The sequence below is a fragment of the Ambystoma mexicanum genome, chromosome 12 (assembly GCF_040938575.1).
Source record: "Ambystoma mexicanum isolate Mex_15411 chromosome 12, UKY_AmexF1_1, whole genome shotgun sequence".
Lineage (NCBI taxonomy): Eukaryota > Metazoa > Chordata > Amphibia > Caudata > Ambystomatidae > Ambystoma > Ambystoma mexicanum.
In genome coordinates, this window is record NC_090936.1 from 235,055,430 (window position 1) to 235,074,256 (window position 18,827).

The 18,827-nt window shown below is 46.5% G+C and overlaps 1 protein-coding gene across 14 annotated transcripts in view; it reads left to right on the forward strand.

Annotated features, from left to right (window-relative positions):
- Window positions 1-18,827, forward strand: part of CALD1 (caldesmon 1) — a 669,061-nt gene that overhangs the window by 470,985 nt on the left and 179,249 nt on the right. For 2 of the 14 annotated variants that reach the window (XM_069628355.1, XM_069628354.1), the window contains exon 1: window positions 3,839-4,056. The exons of 10 other annotated variants lie outside the window; for them this stretch is intronic. In XM_069628355.1, the coding sequence (XP_069484456.1) occupies window positions 4,010-4,056 (47 nt within the window). In that variant the 5' untranslated portion in view covers window positions 3,839-4,009. Of the gene's footprint in view, window positions 1-3,838; window positions 4,057-18,827 lie in introns of those variants that run through there. 2 more of the 14 variants (XM_069628348.1, XM_069628349.1) reach the window with 2 other exon arrangements.

Consider the following 18,827-nt stretch of genomic DNA (forward strand, 5'->3'; position numbering starts at 1 on the left):
TACGGAATGTTCTATCATACTCAAGGTTTGTTTATGTTAATGCTAATGCCCCCTTTCATTCGCAGTTTCATCCTTCGCAGGCATGAGATTGTGATTGGACGCACTCATGCATTTCTTGGGGAAATAGCACGTCTCAAAGGCCTATGCAGTGCAGGTGAACATGAGGCACATCAAGCGCTTAGGAAAAAAGCCTTGACAAAGCTAACAAGTGTGACGTAATTATTCCAGGGGCGACTGCAAATGGCGAAAGCCCTCTATTGGTCAGCTGCAGCTTCCTATATCCATGAATATCCATTATAAGTCTCATATATTTGCCTAGAGCAATGCCAGGGGTTAAGATTAATTCTAAACCTTCCAGCCATCACCTCTTTTGTTTTGTTGTTGTCACCCTGAGTGGGACGGGTATGCCCAGACGTGGGTCCCATGCCTGCTGGGACTAGAGCCCCAAGCTACTCCTCACTGATGAGGACCAATGAGGCCAGAACACGGCTGGGGATGCTTGTGGTCCCATGTAGAAGGGATGTGACCAAGCAGCTCGGGCTGGACTGCTCCTTTGGGGTGGGACCAAGCCTAATTTGCAAATTATCTTTCCATGTGCGCAGACATATGCCAGGGACAGACACCACAACTCTTCATGCAGAGCGATCATATGCCTTTACCGCCTCACATAGTGGCTATAGCATCCCAATCCCAGACCGAGTACAATAAGGGTACAGCTCTCATATGCCCAGGTGCAGCACCGTTACAGCCTCACATACCCAGTTCTTGAAGCTGACGGACTGAGTACATTCATAGGCCACACAATGTACTGGCAATGGGTCTCTTGGCATCTGTGACCTACAAATGACCTAATCAGACTACTAGGAGCAATTTGAGTTTATACAGGGAGAGGAGGTTGGAGCCCAAAGACACCATCTTCAAAAGAACTGCATTCCAAGCAGAAGCAGCCTGTACTACAAAAGGTCTTCCTTCGTTGGAATGGAGTATGTTCTTAGTGGTAACTATAAAAAAGAATTGAGCTTTTATATTGCGCTTCATGCCGAGACCAGCCTCTAAGTACAGGAGCTGGATTTGAACCCTTGATGCTCTGCGTTGTCTTGCTTCCTAGACAAACGCATTGCCCCTGAGCTATGCTCCCAGACAAACCATGAAGACTTCTGCGCAAAGTATGAGCAGGCCAATTGTGGATAATTTTTCCGACAAGTGGTTTGGAGCTATCCCTAACAAGAGAAGTGTGCAGTTCCAAAGCTGATTCATTCTGAGGCAGGGAGCCAATGGAAGGCTCCTTTTGAGGTCAACACATGGCATAGCTGGCATAATCCATTCAGCAGCCGTACTGCCACAATTTTGTATTAGCTGCAGATGGTGGATTGGAAAAGCAGCAAGGCTGATATATAGCACATTTTCCTAACTCATTCTCACATGAATGGCAATGCAGACCACTATGGCACAGTGCCCAAAGGATGGGAGTGTGATGATAGGGCAACGTTTATGTGGTAGAAATCAGAGTCATCCTTTTTTAATAGGAAGCGCACGTGTACTAATTTGCCAGTAAGATAGCTCAGTGGTTTGAGCACTCGCTGCTGCGGTCTGTGTGTGATCTATAGGCTGCAGGTTCAAATCCCGGCAAGGCCAACTCAGCCTATCATTCTTCCAAGGTCGATAAATGAGTACCAACTTTGGTTGGGTGATATTGTATGTATTTATGTTCTCTGTAAAGCGCTATATAAATAACAAATCATCACTTCAGAATTTGGGGGCCATGGAGCGAAATTTGATTTTGTGGCCAGTGACAACCTTCATAAGGCTAGGTATGGTCGAGCATAACTTTCACTTTGCATTGGCCTGTTGCAGCCACCGTAAGCTCGTCATAGACACAGGTTAATGTCTGACAACCCAACTGCAGCCTCCCTTACCTGGATACTCTTGGCATATGACAGGTACACCCTAATCTGTGAAGTACCAGATCTATACAGTACATTATTTAGTGCTGTTTGGAAGGCACTGGGCATTGCTTCAGAGCCCCAAATGACTATATTGAGCCTTCCCTTGTCGGATGCAGTGTTCCTATGCCATGTGAAGCCTGGCATATAAAGTTGTAAGTTATAACTCTCATATGCAGAGCTACTGTATCACATGCTAAGCTAGAGCCGCACCAGAACAACTGCAGCGTACATACGTCCAGGAACATTACTTCGATACAGACTCTGTTTGCCGTTTGAAGGCCACAAGGGTAGACACGGAAGCAAAAAAGAGCGCTGCTGTCTGTACTTTGATGTGCAAAAGTAAATCTCCCTCCACCCTGGTGGTCGCTGCAATACAAACGGAGGAGCGGGTACATGGGGCATCAGGGGGCATGCATTGGGAGGAATTGGGTAGTGGAGGGTTGGCCGTGCCATGGGGAGAGGGAGTGCAGGGGGAACCGCGAATATGGCACGCTGCCAGAAAGTGGCCTTGCGGAGGAGTGGCCTAAAACGGTCCTACTAGGCTTTGCCCAGACCTAGATCTCATGCGAATGATACGGAGGGTACCCAGCTCATTAAGCATGGCCTGGGGTGGGGGCCCTGCTCATCCCTTTTATCATGTCTTTGTGATCAGCAGAACATTTAAACGGGAAGCTCTCTTGGCTCGACGGCAACAGGCAACACTATGGGAGAGCAATGCTGTATTGTCGGTGACCAGCCCTCCTAATAAGTTTGACTACTGGATAATAAGAATTGGGGGGAGGTGTATTTGTACCTACACTGCCCACAGAGCTCCAGATACTTACCCAACCTCTGCTTTCTATTAAACAATTAAAGTTTGTGACAGAATAAAACTCTATTTTAAAATAGTATCGTTTATGTTCACACTACGTGGACACAAAAATGGTTCACTTTTTGTGGAACTTTAAATGATCTTTGCAGCATGCATAATGAATGACAAGCAGCATGCTCGTGTCAAACAATGACTACAAGCAGGTGACCTTTTCACACAGTTCTCTTTGCATTTTTTGTGTGTTGTGTGTCTTTAAGTCAACACATCTGCCAAACCCATTAGCTAAATGCAAAAGAGGTTTTCTAGTCTTTCACTATTGTGCATTTGAAGGGGCAGGATCATTTTTGCTCTTTAAAGCCAAACATTAACGCACGTGCGAGAAGATGCAGGGCCACGTGTCTACAATGCAGGCAGACTGGGCCCTGCGTCATCCTCTCTTAGCGAATTCTGGGGACATTTTTTTTATCTCACTTTGCCATGTCTGCAACAATTGGGACGTGAGCTGGGTTTCTGGTTGTGGTGGAGCACAAATGCTAATTATGGGGCTTTTGCCATCTTGGCTGCTTGCTCGTCTGTACCCATGAATTCGTGTCATACGAGCGCCAGGAAACCACTGCGGTGGTATAAGCGCGCGGTACAAGTAACCTTTAACATTCACATATGCTGTCCAAGGCTGGGATGTCCTCCAAATATCTGGCGCCAACGTTAAGCGCAAAGCGTTTGGTGCTACTGAAAACGACATAGTAAGCTCATTAAAGACAGCAGAGACACGTCAGGCCGACCCATATCTAGTGCAACTGTACTTTTGTGTGTGAGAGAGGCAGACATTTTGTTCTTAAGTAAGCACCTTTGCGGATACCGACCCAGGCACTGGCGCATATAAACACCTCGGAACAATAGCGCCTATTATGCAAAGGCGCGGGCAACACTGGCCCTGCTACCAGGTATCGCGTAGTCCAACGCTGCGGTGATTTGGGATTCCAGCCTTTGGAGGATGCGATTTGACAACAAAGGACGCCTCTTACAGAGAATACAGTAAAGAGCCCGGGATCATATGATCCACGGCCGGGGGAGGGGCTCTTGGCTGCACTCACACTGCCGTCATAGAGCTCCGGGGCCGAGCAAACAGTTATGTGCAGATGTAGAGAGCGCGAACCGCAGTCCGAAAGGGCTGGGGCAGTCCCCCGCGTCTCTCGCGCCAGTGCTTTCAAAGCTGCCCTGCCAACCGACGGGCTGGCGCACACATGCCGAAATGGCCAGCCGGGGGTGCTGCACGAAGAACCTGTCCTCGCTCTCCAAGTGAGTTCTGCGCTTTCTTCTGGGGGCCAATTGTACCCCCCCCCCCTGCTCCCATCTGTTGATATGGCATTTGTCCAAGGTTTTTGCTTATGGGAGGGAAGAGAGGGAAGAAAAGAAACCAGCCCGTGCCAGAAGCCCTCATATCAGGATTGAGCCTTTGGATGGGCGAGCCACGATTGTCGTCTTGTCGTGATTTCCACTGCTGGCAAATGGCCCCATGGCATCAATTAAGGGCACCCTCCACCATAGCCACTCTTGATGCCCGGACCTATAATGAGGACACGTTCATTGAAATTGCATGCTCCATGATCCCAACCATGGTTGTAAAAACAAAAAACTGGACTGGGCGACGAGGAGAGGGGTTGGGCAGGGGGAGGGGGCATGGTGGTGGTGGGATGCAGGCAGGGGTCGGCCACAGGGCATTGTGGTGCAGTTGTCATGCGTGGATCCACCGCCTTCATATTCTTCAAAGCCTCGATTTTTTCAAAGTGTGAGATGCAAATAATGGCTCCAAGTGGTGGACTCGCTTCTTCTACTTGTTGCCTTGCTGGACAAACGCTTTTAATTAAGTAGACATTAACGCTGTAGTGATAACTGATGACACAGGTCATCACGCTGAAGAGCCCTCTTGCCATGCGTGAGACGGCCATGCAGTACTGTTTTTATGCTTTGAATTCTGGTACTTGTAGTTTTTACTGTCCCATTTTTAAATTTAGGAAAACCACAAGTTCCAGAATTCCAGTGAAAAGAAAACAGTACTGGGTGCCCTTCTCACGCGTGGCAAGGGGAACTGGAGCTCCGATTATACCATCATTCCGTCAAAAGAGCGCTCCATGTTCCCTTCAAACGTTCACATTCCATAACCGTAACTGCCAAACAAAAGTTTCTCCGAGAAAGTTCTTTTTTGTCAAACAGTAATATATTTGTCAAACTCATAGAAGTTCACGTTTTGAAGATCTGCTACAAAGCATGTATGATGCAAAGAAAAAAAGCAACTTTCTTTTTTTCTTTCATGCCCTAATAATTTAGAACACACCAGTCTCTGGAAAGTGTACCTGGAGGCTATGAATATTTAGTTCATTTCACTAACCCACACATGACTCTAGTAGTCATGCCTTTACACAGAGCACTATGCAAACTTCACAGTCTGTTGCTTGTGTAACAGCAGTTGTTTGCCCTTCTCAGCGGCTCTCGTGCTTATCAATCATATCAATCAGGAGCTGGGCGACCCGTTAGACTTCTACCAGCTCTGCTTCAGGTTACACACATTTGATTTTGCAGTGAGGGCATGAACCCACCCTCTATTTCATTTTTCTTGAGATAAAATCAGCCCGCATAAGAGGAGGAAGCTGCATTGTATTCAGAGCTCCCTCTTAAGGTAGCAGGTGTCGATACGCTGATTACTCTTCAGCAGGCCGCCACCTTTCTAGTCCTGTGCGTTTCCTTTACAAATCATTGTTACTCTGTGCTAAACAATACTACAAGTCCCAGAATGCATTTTTTGTGTGCAAAATGAAAACCATATTCTTGGCAATTGGGTGCAGTGGCATGAACATGGCACATAACATTCCGGAGAGACTCCACTGGGACTGTTTTAAAAAAATATATATATTCTGAGGCTTGGAATCCTGTTTATAATGTGGCATTTACTTACCAGTAATCTTCATTCATCCATGTCGGGAGGGAGAGGCGGGGTGCAAGTACTGAGAAGAGGAAGGGTTGACCTAGGAGCAACGCGGGAAATTATTTATTTATTTATTTATTTTTCGATGTACATAGCACACCCTGTCCGGGCGCATCGAGGCGCTGAACGTTACACAGATACGCGAGTTCCATGGTTACATAGTTTGCACATGTGACATCAGATACAGTGGTTACTTGAGCGTGCTAGGTTGCAGACTTCCAGGGGAAAAGCAAAAAAGCAGAGCTTCTAAGGTTACTTAGGTGAGCAGGTGCTCAGTAGATAGTGGCTAAGTTGAGGAATAGGATCGTGCAGTTATTTTTGTAACTCCTGTGTAAATAGCCACGTTTTGAGGTGTTTTCAGGAGGTCCAATAAGAGGTTTCCAACCTGAGAGCTACTGCTAGGTTGTTCCAAAGCCTGTCTGCTACCGCTCGGAAGCTACTGCCACCTGCGTTCTGTAGCTTGAATCGCCGAGTGATGAGGCAATGCTCATAGGCTTTGCGTGTAGGTCTTTTGGAGTCTTTGGGCTTGAGTTTATCTATGAGGTATTTAGGGGCTTGATTGTGTAGGCATTTGTGGGTTACAGAGAGTGTTCTGAAGCAGATTATCTCCTGTATAGGTAACCAGTGGGTGTTCCGTCTGATCAATGAAATATGAGTCATTTTTGGAATATTGAGAGCTGCTCTCAGGGCATTATTTTGAATAACCTGCAGTTGTTCTGGGTCTTAGTACCCACAAAAATGGCATTTCGGGAATCCAGTCTCGACAAGATCAGAGCTCTCGCAAGAGTGACGCAGCTGTCAGGTAAGAGGAAGGGCCGGCAAGCATTGATGAGCTTGGATGGCTAAACTGCAGCCGAGGCCGTGGCGTTAACTTGTCATGTAAGGGTACAGTCAAGGGAAAAACCTAGGGTTTTTACTTCTTTCAAAAACTTGATATTGTTTCCGTCAATGTTGAAAGAATGGAAAGATTTAGAGAGTTTATTGAGACGGGGTTGGGAGCCCATGAGGAGAAGTTCTGTTTTATCATCATTCAGGCAGAAGCCGTGTTGGGCCATCCAGGCTTGAATGGTATGGTAGATAGTGTTGAGAGGGTTGGTGTCAGTGTCATAAGAGCCAGAGATAGGTATGAGGATTTGGGTGTCATCTGCGTAATTAGTGTATGTGACACCCAAATCATTAAGCGGTTGGAATACAGGGTTAGTAATCCCCACATTACCTGTACATCGCTCTTCCTCGTCTTAGTACTTACTTGTGAGTTATACTAACTGAATGCGCTGAATGGATTTAAAAGAACACATAAAACACTGATGCCATGCACACTACCCACACAGAACACTAATGCCATGCACACCACCCAGCAACATTTTATTAACAGCAAATCTCTAGAGAACATTGAGTTCAGAGGATACCCGCACTCAGGATACCTGTTCCAAAAGCATCCCCTGCTTGTGTAAGTTTAGACAATAGTGCTCTATTAATGTGATGGGATGGATTCACGTGGCAGTCCTGCAAATATCCTGAATAAACACCCTCTGCCTCGGAAGCAGCCATTGCCCTAGTGGACTGGTCCTGGACTCCTAGCGCGAAGTTGTACCTAAGGATTGCTATTCAATACAGATGACTTCTCTAAGCCATTGGCTTACTGTGGGGACCATTGCCTTGGAACCAAGCCGTCCCCCCCCCCCCCAAAAGCATTTCAGATCTCCTGAAGGCCCATGAGCGCTCCAAATAGATCAAGAGCACCCTCCTAAACCCCAGGTGGCTCCAGCCCAATTCCTCCCGAGAAGATGGATTGGGAAAGGAAGATGGAAGAATTACCTCTTGAGAAACGTGAACTTGGAAACCACTTTAGGGAGAAAAGCCTTGTCAAACCCAAGGATGAGGGCCTCCTCTTGAACTAGCAAAAAGGGGGATTTTCAGTTTAACGCACACATTTTCACCTGCCTCATTGGCCACCAAAAACACTGTCGGGCTGGAGTTTTAAAGGGATTTCCTGCATAGGCTCAAAGGGAGCAGACTTTAGAGCCTTCAATACTTGGGGGGTGGAAGGGGGGGCCGGAGGGGAGGCCCCACAGAGGTAACCCTGAAGTGGGCACTTGATTGCCTTGAGAAAAACTCTCAACAGACTATCCACAAAAGTAACCTCTTGCGAGCCCTTTCCCTCTGACTCCTAAAATATTCTAATTGCAGGCTTCTCTCCTTTAAGGTGGAGACGGCAAGCCCCAGGTCAAAGCCTCCTGTACAAATTGCAGGGACACTGTGCACCAACCATGAAACACCCGCCAGTGTCTGTTGTAAGCTTTCACTGAAGAAGGCCACTTATCCATCTGAATTGATTCAGCTATTAACCGGAACAGACCCTACCTCTGCAACATCTCCCACTTAATTTCTAAACCCACAAGCCAGAATACTCCTCCTTGATCCTCTAGGACGGGCACTGGTTGTCTTGGAAGGAGGAAAACCGGTGTCACTGCGATATCCAGTAGAAGGGGAAACCAACCCCTGCTGGGCCAGAAGAGGACCCCCCCTACGATAACTGCTGCTTCAAACCCCTCCCCCACCCCCTCCCTTATTTTCAAACCACCTTTGGAATAAAAGGCAGTAGAGGGAATGCATACAGTAGGCCCTTAGGCCAAGGAATGGCCAGATAATGTATCCGCAATGCCCACTGATGAGGGACCTACGCACGCAAAATGTGGTCATATTCGTCTTCTGAGGTGAGGCAAATAGGTTGAGATCAAGGGGTCCTGAACTTCTTGTGCATGCTGAGGAGCCTCCCCTCGACCCCTGCAGTTCTCATTCCGCTGATGGAACAATTCTACTCGGCTTGTCGTCTAACACGTTGTCCAGGCCCCTGACGTGAACTGCTCTGAGGAAAAGGCGGTTATTCTCTGGCCAAAATCCCAGCTTCGTTGCTAGAAGACTCAGTGAACTGGAGTGGGATCCCCCTTGTCTATTGATATGAGACTGCCATGGTATTGTCCATTTGGAGCAATACTGCCTTTCCCGTAAAGTTGGAGAGAATACTTGTATTGCTTGATATGCAGTTAGCAGTTCCCTCCAATTGGTGGAATGGGATGCCTCCCAAACCAACCATTCTTCCTGGTCTAATTGAAGTCCTACCATGCCCCCCAGCTCACTATTCTGGCATTTGTGGTGAGAATGGTCGGCAAGGCCTGATTCAATGGGAAACCCTTCAGAAGATAGACCCGCTGAAGCCACAATCACTGCAGATTGAATTTCAGTGATGAGGTCACTGGGAGTCCTGTTTCGAAGACTTGGTCTTTCACCTTCCAAAATGAGCAAAGATGACATAGCAGTTGTCTCATATGAAGGTGAACCCATGGAACTAGGAACACACAAGAGGCCATTTGCCCTTGTGCTCTGAGGAACCCCTTTGCTGATCACTGGGAGAAGGCCAGAAGCGTCCATAGGTAGTCCTGCAATCTGATTGCTCTGGATTCTCGAAGCAAGAACCTGTACTTCTGAGTCCAGAACCAGGTCCCAATAAATTGGAGATCTTTTGAAGGAATGTCCCAGTTGATGAGGAAGTCCAGCCTCTCCAAGGTCCTGCAGAGAGGTCAAATGTGATGCATCAGTACGTTGTCTAGATACTGAAATACCAGAGATGCAGATATGCTACTATTGGACCAATGACCTTCGCAAAGATCCTGGCTCCTGAGTACAATCTATCTGCTCTTTTCTATAGCGCTTCTAACCCATAAGCCTCAAGGCACTCCAAAGGTGAGTGCTCTGAACTGAAAGTTGTCTCCTCCACTGAGAATCTCGGGTACAGCTCATGTCTCCACCAGTTGGGAATGTTGAAGTTTGCAACCTGAGGGTCCAAGGGTACTATGAAATCCCTCTCTTGGACCATGGGAATGACCCTCTACACGCATTACACCCCGAGTCGTGATTGGGAAGGTAAAGCAGTGCTACAGATAAGATTTTGAAATGGGTGTATTTTACTGCCCATTTTTTTAAAGTTGGGAGTAAAATGATTTTTTAGGGAGTAAAAAGGTAAATCCTATTCCCAATGGGAGTATTTTATAAGCGAAAATGTTTTAACTGGAAAATGAGAATGTTTTGTAATAATATTCCTTTGCACTTAGTTATTCGTGCACATTAAAGGTTCCAGGTGTACCTCAGGCAGTAACGATAGTAGTTTCTTCCTGTGGTGCTACGTGCACTACTGGTCCAACCATATCCATGGAGCTGTGTGGGTGAAAACTGGGGCACAAGGTCCTACATGTCATTTTCAATGTAATACACCCATTGTCCCCTCTCCTTACTGGGAACTAACTGTATTGCCTTCCTCCTGAGAAATTCCCACATGGCTTGACACATTGCCCATGTAAAAAGGAGGGCTATGTGGTGTGAGTAATCCCCAATGGGCTCGGGATGAAGTTGTTCTCCATCTGGTATCCCCATCTTTCAAACCTGTTGCTAAAAACATTCTGGGACAGCTCGAGCCACTCTCGCCAGAACCATCTCAGGTAGCCCCCTACTGGCCTGGCGTCAGCACTTCTGTGGTTTTTGTGGTGAAGGGGGCATCTGTTTCTTGGAGCCCATCCTGATCTTTCTACTACAGTAGACCTTTGTATGTTATGACCTGATACATGGGGCCCTCCTTCCTGGGGCTGATGAACATATGTTTGGCCTAGAGCCCGTCTTCTTCCTAAACCTGCGCTCATGCATATCTGCCTTCAATACTTTAGGCACTTTGTCTTCCAAAGAGTCCCCAAACAACATATGCTCCTTGAATGTTCATGGCTGTGGTCTTCTGATGCAAGTCAGTGTGCCAATATTTTATGTGCAATTGACGCCGGCCTGCAGTGGTTTAACCCATAGCCACTGCCAAGGCCTTTACTCCATCTTAGGCTAAATCTGGAAGGATTTCCACCTGGGTCCTAACTGACTGAAGCACTGGCACCGGGTCCACCCCTTTTTGGAGTCCCTTGAATACAGACCAAAGGCCTCTCAGCACAGTCTCAACGGTACAAGACCAATACACGGTTGCCCGTAAGGCAAGATGAGCACCTCCATATGCTTTCTTTGCAGCTCCATCCACTGTCTTATCCATAGTATGCCTGATGGCTTTTTCAAGGGCCATAGAAGACCTGGCCACCAGGCTAGGAAGAAAAATGCCCACTTGCACCACCCAAGGCATGCACTTCTCTCCCCCCTGCAAAGGATACAACTTAGCCAGAAACTCAGGGCACCCTTAGATTCAGGGGGAGGAATCCTGGTGGCTGTCTCCACTGGTAGAGTGTCTGACTCCCATATAGTCTGCCACCTGAAACAATGCTGAGGCTACTGCCTCCTTATGAATGTATTGTCGTGTTCTTTAGGGGACACAGGGACTCGGTTGAATAAGAACATGATGGGAAAGAGGGGGAACTTTTGTGTCTACCCCTCTTTACTTCATCCCCCTTGGCTTTGTTGAAGACTTCCAATATTCTTTCCTCAGAAATCCCAGAGTACCTCTTTTTCTTGGGTCTCCCTATGGATTGAGAACTGGAGGGAGTGGTATCCGAGTAATGCTTTTTTCCATGTGTTTCCCCATGCTTAAAACCCAATGTGTGCCAGTGTATCACACTGACAAGGGCTGTTAAGGTTAGCCCATGTATTACACTTCAAAGTATTGCGAAGGCTAGCCACTCCATTGCTCTCCGAAGAATTGTGAAGGTTAGCCAATGTATCGCACTCGAAGAACTGTGAAGATTTCCCCACATACTGCACTTAGAAGATGATGAAGGTTAGCCAATGTACTGCCCCTAGAAGAATCTTGAAGGCTAGCCCGCATATCAATCTCCGAAGAATTGTGAAGGTTAGCCAATGTATCGCACTCGAAGAACTGTGAAGATTTCCCCATGTACTGAACTTAGAAGATGATGAATGTTAGCCAATTTACTGCCCCTAAAAGAATCTTGCTGGCAAGCCCGCATATCAATCTCCGAAGAATTGTGAATGTTACCCATTGTATCGCACTCGAAGAACTGTGAAGATTTCCCCATGTACTGCACTTAGAAGATGATGAAGGTTAGCCAATGTACTGCCCCTAGAAGAATCTTGAAGGTTAGCCCACATATTATACTCAGAATAATTGTGAAGGTTAGCCAATGTTTTGCACCTAGAAGAGTTGTGAAGGGAGCCTATGTAGTTGAATTGTAAGGGTAGCCATGTATTGCACTCAGATGTTTCTTCAAGGGTAGCCACCATATTACGCTTATATCATGGTATTGAATTAATCTAGTTGGAGCACTAGAAGCGCAGGATTCTGCGCTCCATTTAGTGGTTGTGGTATAGCCTGCTGCGTGTGGTGGGGTTTGCTTGGGACAGTTCTGCTTCTGTCCTTGGCTTGAAAGTGGCAATTGGGGTTTGATACCCTTCACACTAGGCGCCAGGTATTATAGTTAAGGTGAGAGCAGGTGCTCTCTAATAATGAATAGGACATTGTTGGTTTTATGGGTGAAACAAGTGTGCATTTGTGTAGCTGTCAAGTGTTTCCACCCTCAGGGGTCCTTTTCAAGGCTGAACATTGACAAGTAATAACCGTTAACTTTAGTTGAGTCACCGGATAGTGCTTTTTTGCCCAGTGGTGGTTAAGTCTAAATGCATATGCCCAATGCAGTGTGATCATGTTTGGCAGTTGGAGTACAGTACATTTATTGCATTTGAACAATCATTGGCGAAACAACAGGTTAATTTTATAACAATTATTCATGATGGTGATAACATTGTTCAATGAATTTAATACAGTTGCATGAAACATCACATTGGAGAGGGGAGAAGAAGAGAGAGTAAGTATAGGGCCCCCTGGTTGAGAGAGCATGGGGAGGTCTCTGGATAAACATGGAGGGATGAGCTACAGTGTGTAAGGGTGGACATTTGGTCCTTGGTTGTGGGTCACTGTCCTTGGTGGTCTGGGGAACGGGCCGAGGTGGTCAAAATAAGATCTGGGAGCCCCTCTACCGAGAACAAACACAGCCAAAGGACCTGTTCTCGGGGAAGTTGCACAACATCTGTCATAATAACGTAGCTACTGTTCACAACAAAGATTTGATGGCTAGGAGTACACCTAATGACTATCCTGCTCTCGCATTTCCTCTCTAGACTGTCTCTCACCACCCATTCACATTCCAGCTCAGCATGGGTGGCTAGCAGGGACTTGGACAACTGTTCATATTTTCGTACTGGCTGTTATGCATACACCCAAACAAGCACTTTTCGAAATGTCCCATACCTGGACTTCGGTCCTCCGAGGGCATTCCACCTACAGCACATTGTGACCATACCAATGGTGAAAGGCGCTATACAAATGACGCAATACACTGAAATACAATACAAAGAGAACAGTCTAAGAATGGTTCTTAATGTGGGCCCAGAGGATCTCCTTCTAATGGCAATGCTCGCTATCCGCATAGCGTAAGCAGTCTCGTTCCCATGGCAACGTGCATCATACTGCACTCAAATTCACATGTTCTGCTCCTCCAGCAGGCAACCCCAACTCCTTACTGATTCCCGGACTGAGACCAGGGTTACCACCATGCGAGCTGGGGCTGCTGCTTCATGCCGGGCGCCTGCCAAGGTGCACCTTCCAGGAGCGATCATGCCCCAAGCTGAGCTGCGGCACGGTTCCCCAACGCCCTTCAGCAGCGTTGCAAGCTGTGTTATCATGCTGCGCTCGGAGCTTAGTAGCAGTTCAGCGTTCAAGTTTTCCCCCCTCATAAAGCATGTTTCCCGGGAGTCTGGCCTAGAGAAGTATACCTAACCCAGCAGGGCGACACCGCTGCCGGGAGATGTTCCTCACCCCTCCGAGCCCTGGAGGAGAGGAAGAAGAGGCACGGGTAGGACCATTTGAAAAAACGAAACAAAAAATCTTTGTATCTAGGGTCTGTCAGGCCAGGGGAGGTTATAACTTCAGGGAGGTAGAGTACAAAGGGATAAAACCATTAGAAACGACAGAGGGATTCCTGGGGGTCACTTCACAAGTAATTACTGGGACCAGGAAGAGGGAAGTTGAAGTCATGGGAAAATAAAAACAACTACAAAAGAAAAGTTTCAAGACTGATGAACAACCCCCGAATAACTTGGGGGGGGGGGGGGGGGGGGGGAATGGGGGATGTATACATTTTTAGTCACCGTAGTCTACTCTGAGATTGTGAGCAGTATAGCAGTTTAAGTGTGTACCATAACACAACCAGAGAAGCCAGAGGGCACGTGTGGAAACGTGTACACTGCTATGGGCATCGAGCAGGCCCCAGGGTGCTATGGGGCATCAGCACCTTCGAGGCCCAGTGCCTCTGGGGGTTGTGGTCTGCTATGGGCATCTAGCAGGCACTGTGGTGCTATGGGGCATCAGCACCTTCTAGGCCCAGTGCCCCTTGGGGTTGGGGTCTGCTATGGGCATCCAGCAGGCCCCAAGGTGCTACGGGGCATAAGCGCCTTCGAGGCCCAGTGACTCTGGGGTTTGGGGTCTGCTGTGGGCATCCAGCAGGCCCCATGGTGCTATGGGGCATCAGCACAGTAGAGGGTCTTGAGTGGGGGCAGAGCGAGGCATACCCTTGACCATGCAGACCTTTACCAACGTACTGGCGCGACGGTCCCATGGCATCCTTGCCTGCCGGCCCGTGCTCACACGGTGTGAGCCTGCAGGCCTAAATGAATGAGAGACGGACTCAGTCGTTCTTCTTCGGAAGTCTGCAGCCCTTCTTTGCCACGTGCCTGTAGGGTCTCCTTTTATTAGCTTTGCCCAGGTTAAAATGGCAATACACATGGGAGGGACAAATTCCCTTAAAGGGGCAACACACTTGGGAAGGCCACACACCACAAGGGTGACCCGATTTCAAAAATTTTAAACGGAGACAAGCCACCAGCATAGACTTAGGACTTCAATTTCTTAGCGACGAAGGGGACATGACTACACCAATTGACATAAAAGAAGTACTGTTATGTATCACTAATGTATGGTGAAAGTATACCTGCAAGATATATTTTAAAATCAAAACGGGTGAATAAATGCCTGCCAGAAACTAGTGCGACGGGCAGATTGAAAATGTAGAGTGATAAAAGACTGGTGAATACACCTGAACACACTTCCCAGGTAAATATTTTGCAGGGCACCGTTTCCTTTGCCTTTTCACATGTTTCTGAACACCACTATGCCAGCTGGGGCTCACCCTGCTCAATGCCTGGTACTCTTGTTGCTCAGTACTGTAGTGTAGGAGGGTGGTGAGAAGTCATCAGTAATGAGGTAAGGCACAGGAGACTTGAATATATAGAAAGGAGTAAGTTTATTTGTAGTTACAGGGCTAGTTGGTTAGAAAGGCAGGGAGCTAAATAGATGACATCCTTTCAGTAAGGTTCTCCCATCCAGTGTTATCAAATGTAGCTTTAGGAACCCTCAGGTCCCATAACATTCTAGGTGACATCACTGTATTCTACTACCAGCACTGTGTGCACCCACTACAGATAGATACATTAATACTACAAGTCTCCCTCTCTTCCAAAGGAACACACAAACAAGATACCACAAGTATGCACACACATCTGTCTTCTCTTTCCTTCTCTGCCGCATAATTGCACGGGATCCGATGGCACCAACTTGGCAGGGAGTAATACGTCAAGTGTAATGATTATCCCGTCTTTGCACTGATTGAGCATGCGCGTGCCCCCCTCGTTTCTTAGATCCATAGTCTGGAGACAGGGCCGTAGGGCTCCTAGTGATGGGGTCGACTCTCCTTGACCTCGTGTGCATCTTTAAAGGTCAGGCAAACATCCATTTTATTTCAGATCTGATCAGGATGTGTGCTGATATGAGGCTCAAGTGACAGCCTCTGGTACTGCATAAATCATCCTGGGTGTCAGAAAACTGTAAACTTCACCTTGCATAGGAAATTGTTTGCAGGCGCTCTCTTCAAAATTGGATTGAGGTTTTAAAAGAAATAAAAAAATGAAAACTTGGAAACCAGGAAAGAGGATCTAATTCAGGATTGTCCAACTCGAGGGCTGGATCCATGTCGGATTTTCAGGACGCCCCTCATTAATATTCATGAGCTAAATTTGCATGCAATGATTCTAAATGTATGAACATTTTTTGCTCATGAATATTAATGAGGGATATCCTGAAAACCCATCAGGATTACGAACCCGGAGGACTGGAGTTTGAGAACCCGATCAAAGTCTAGGCCTGTTCCGACTTTTATTGTGATGCCAACGGTTGAGCAGTAGGACCTTCAAACATTTACCCCTTCAGAATGATCACAGTCAGAGCAGTACGTTCACCTGTCAGTGACAGATGAAAAATATTGATCTACTCGTGAATCTTTTTGAGAAACACCAAAGGAAATGTTTTTTTTTTTTTTGCATCTTATGGTTCAAGATAAAGTGACTAGCATTGTAGAGATATTGGCATGGAGCAAATGCGACTACATTTTGATGACATGGCCCTCGTTAAAGAAATATTCCATGTGATCCAGCGGGGAGCTATATTAGGTAAGGCACCCCTATTGCACTCATGCAATGTTCCTGCGGGAGAGGGGCATTGGCTCCTAGCATGGTTCTAACCCCTGGCGTGGCAGGGGCCTCTGCACCAGTGCAGGCCTCCTAGCGGTCTGCATCAGGCTACCAAAGCACTGCAGAATTTAATTCAAGTCTCCTCTTTTCTTTTCTCAGGCCTTGCTTGCTCAATCTCCACTGTTTGTATTTTCTAGAGGTGGATTACATTATGGAAGAAGATGGTCTAGGGGCAGGGGGGAGGGAAGCTCCTTAGCATGCGGTGCAAACCCCCCTGATGCTAGTATAAAACCCTTGGTATGACCCACGTTTCAGTGCGAGAGGGATCACCATGACTCTGCGCTCCCATTTTAACACTGCTTTTTTGTGTAATAATATAGAATTACAGCCCACCACTGAGGCGTGTGTCCGTTTTGATCTTCTAATTTCATATAGTGGTAATGAAGATTGCGCCTTGAAACACTTGTGTAAAGGCGCGTTATAAATATCATATCATATATCTTATCAACTGGATTGTTGCATCAGAGGACTTTAGCTATTAGCACATATGATGGGTGCGATCAGGCTGTTCGGAGCGGGGCCTCTTTGGTTACCAGACATTATTTCGTCGAAAAAAAAAAAAAAGGTCGACAGGACAAATGGTCGACACCATTTGGTCGAAAACCAAATGGTCGAATTTTTCGTTTTTTGTATTTTCACTTTTTTTTTTTTGTTTTTTGGGGGGGGTCTCCCCTAACCCCCTTTTTTTCCCTAAACGAAAACCTAAAAAAGATATATATAAATAAAAAAAAAAATTCAACATTTGGTTTTCGACCAAATGGTGTCGACCATTTGTCCTGTCGACCTTTTTCCATTCCATGCACACTCTCTTGGTTCCCGCTCATGCCCAATCACTTACTGCTCCCCATTCCCCTCAGTCTCCTCCCTCATGCTCCTAACAAGCATACTCACTGCATGGATTACTCTGACACTCACTCTCCGCTGCAACTCTTCTGACCTGTTAGGGGATGTGGATTCTATTTTCTTTCCTTTAAAGGAAAGATGCTCACCTGCAAGGGTTTTTTTCTTCAAAGACCACCAAAAACAAAGCACAGCTGAAGTTTTTCTGGGGTGAAAATAACCATAATGATTGGGGGGATGGGTAGTTTGGAGGGGGTGGGGTACTGGCTGGTTGCAGTGCCACTGCTTTCAGTTTTGACTTTCTTCGGTCAGCCCATTAGTTCAGATTAACGGGCCACTAACAGCCAGTATGGCCTGCCCACTGTCCTTAGAGACAAATAATATCAATTAAATATTTGTTGAATTGAAAACCATGGATGTCCTTAACCACTCCCTAAAGGCCTTTTTCTGTACTCAATGCCCTCCGCCCACCTTCCATCTACACAATGCTAACTCTTTCCGTTCGAAGCAACTTTGTCAACTGCCCATACTCCGATAATGCGTGTCAGCCCAGACACTTTTTTCTTTTAATCGTCTTTTGTTTTACTCATATCTGACTAATCCTTTGAAAATAGATGTCTTTGTAGTGAGATTATAATGGCTTTACAACATCTGGTGTGAAAGAGGAAATAGAAGCATCCAAAGAAACGCTTGTTCCCATTTGAAAACAAACTGCTGCTGTGTAAATGACCCACAATAAACAATATATTACAAATGTCTGACTCAAAAAAGTTATTTTATGAAAAGATGGGCCATAATTAAAAATATATAAAAACAAATATATTTTTTTAAAAGTTCCTATGTAACATTTTGGGGAAATGAGGCTCAAAGTTTTTAAATGGGGCATCCGTTCTGTAAAAAAAGCAGCTTCCTGTGTTCATGTTAAGCTCTGTCCTTGCTGCTCTAATCAAGCGAAAGCCGCCTACTGGCAGCTTTTGCTTACTGCTGCCAGAGAGCAGCTCTTAACATGAAGAGAAATGGCCACCACAGTAATTTACTTGACTTTTATTTTACATTTGCTGTGCTTCCCAAGCCAAGGGAAGTACAGAAAATGTAAAATGAAAGGCACAGCAATTATAAATAATTTGCCGTCCACCAGCTGAGTTTTCATAAGTGCTGTGACTTTGTTTTCAAGTTTCCCGAGCACGTGACACTGAAAACGAAAGTCGCAGCAATTATGCGTACTATGCCGGTGTCCGGCGAAGTATTCATAATTGATGCAACTTTTGTTTTAAGTCTCCCAGGCTCCCCCGGCCTGGGGGAGCCCAGGAGACTCAAAACTAAAGGCACAGCAATTATAAATACAACACATTTGTATTATAATTGCTGGTACTTTTTCTTTAGTTCTCCAAGTGACCTCGGCTCTGGAGAAAGGCACAACAATAATAAATATCTCGCCACACGTCGATCACAGCGTGCAGCTAGCTTATTATGATTGCCAGGACAACCGTTTTAAGTCTCCTGGGCTCCCCCGGGCCAGAGGAGCCTGGAAAGCAGGCAAACAAAGACAAAAAAGCACTCTACTGGAGCACAGGGCAGGGGATGACGGTATTCTCTGCTCTCCGTCTGTAATAAGCAAAAGCTCCTAGTAGTGGGCATTTGCTTTATTATTGCCATGAGAGCAGAGCTT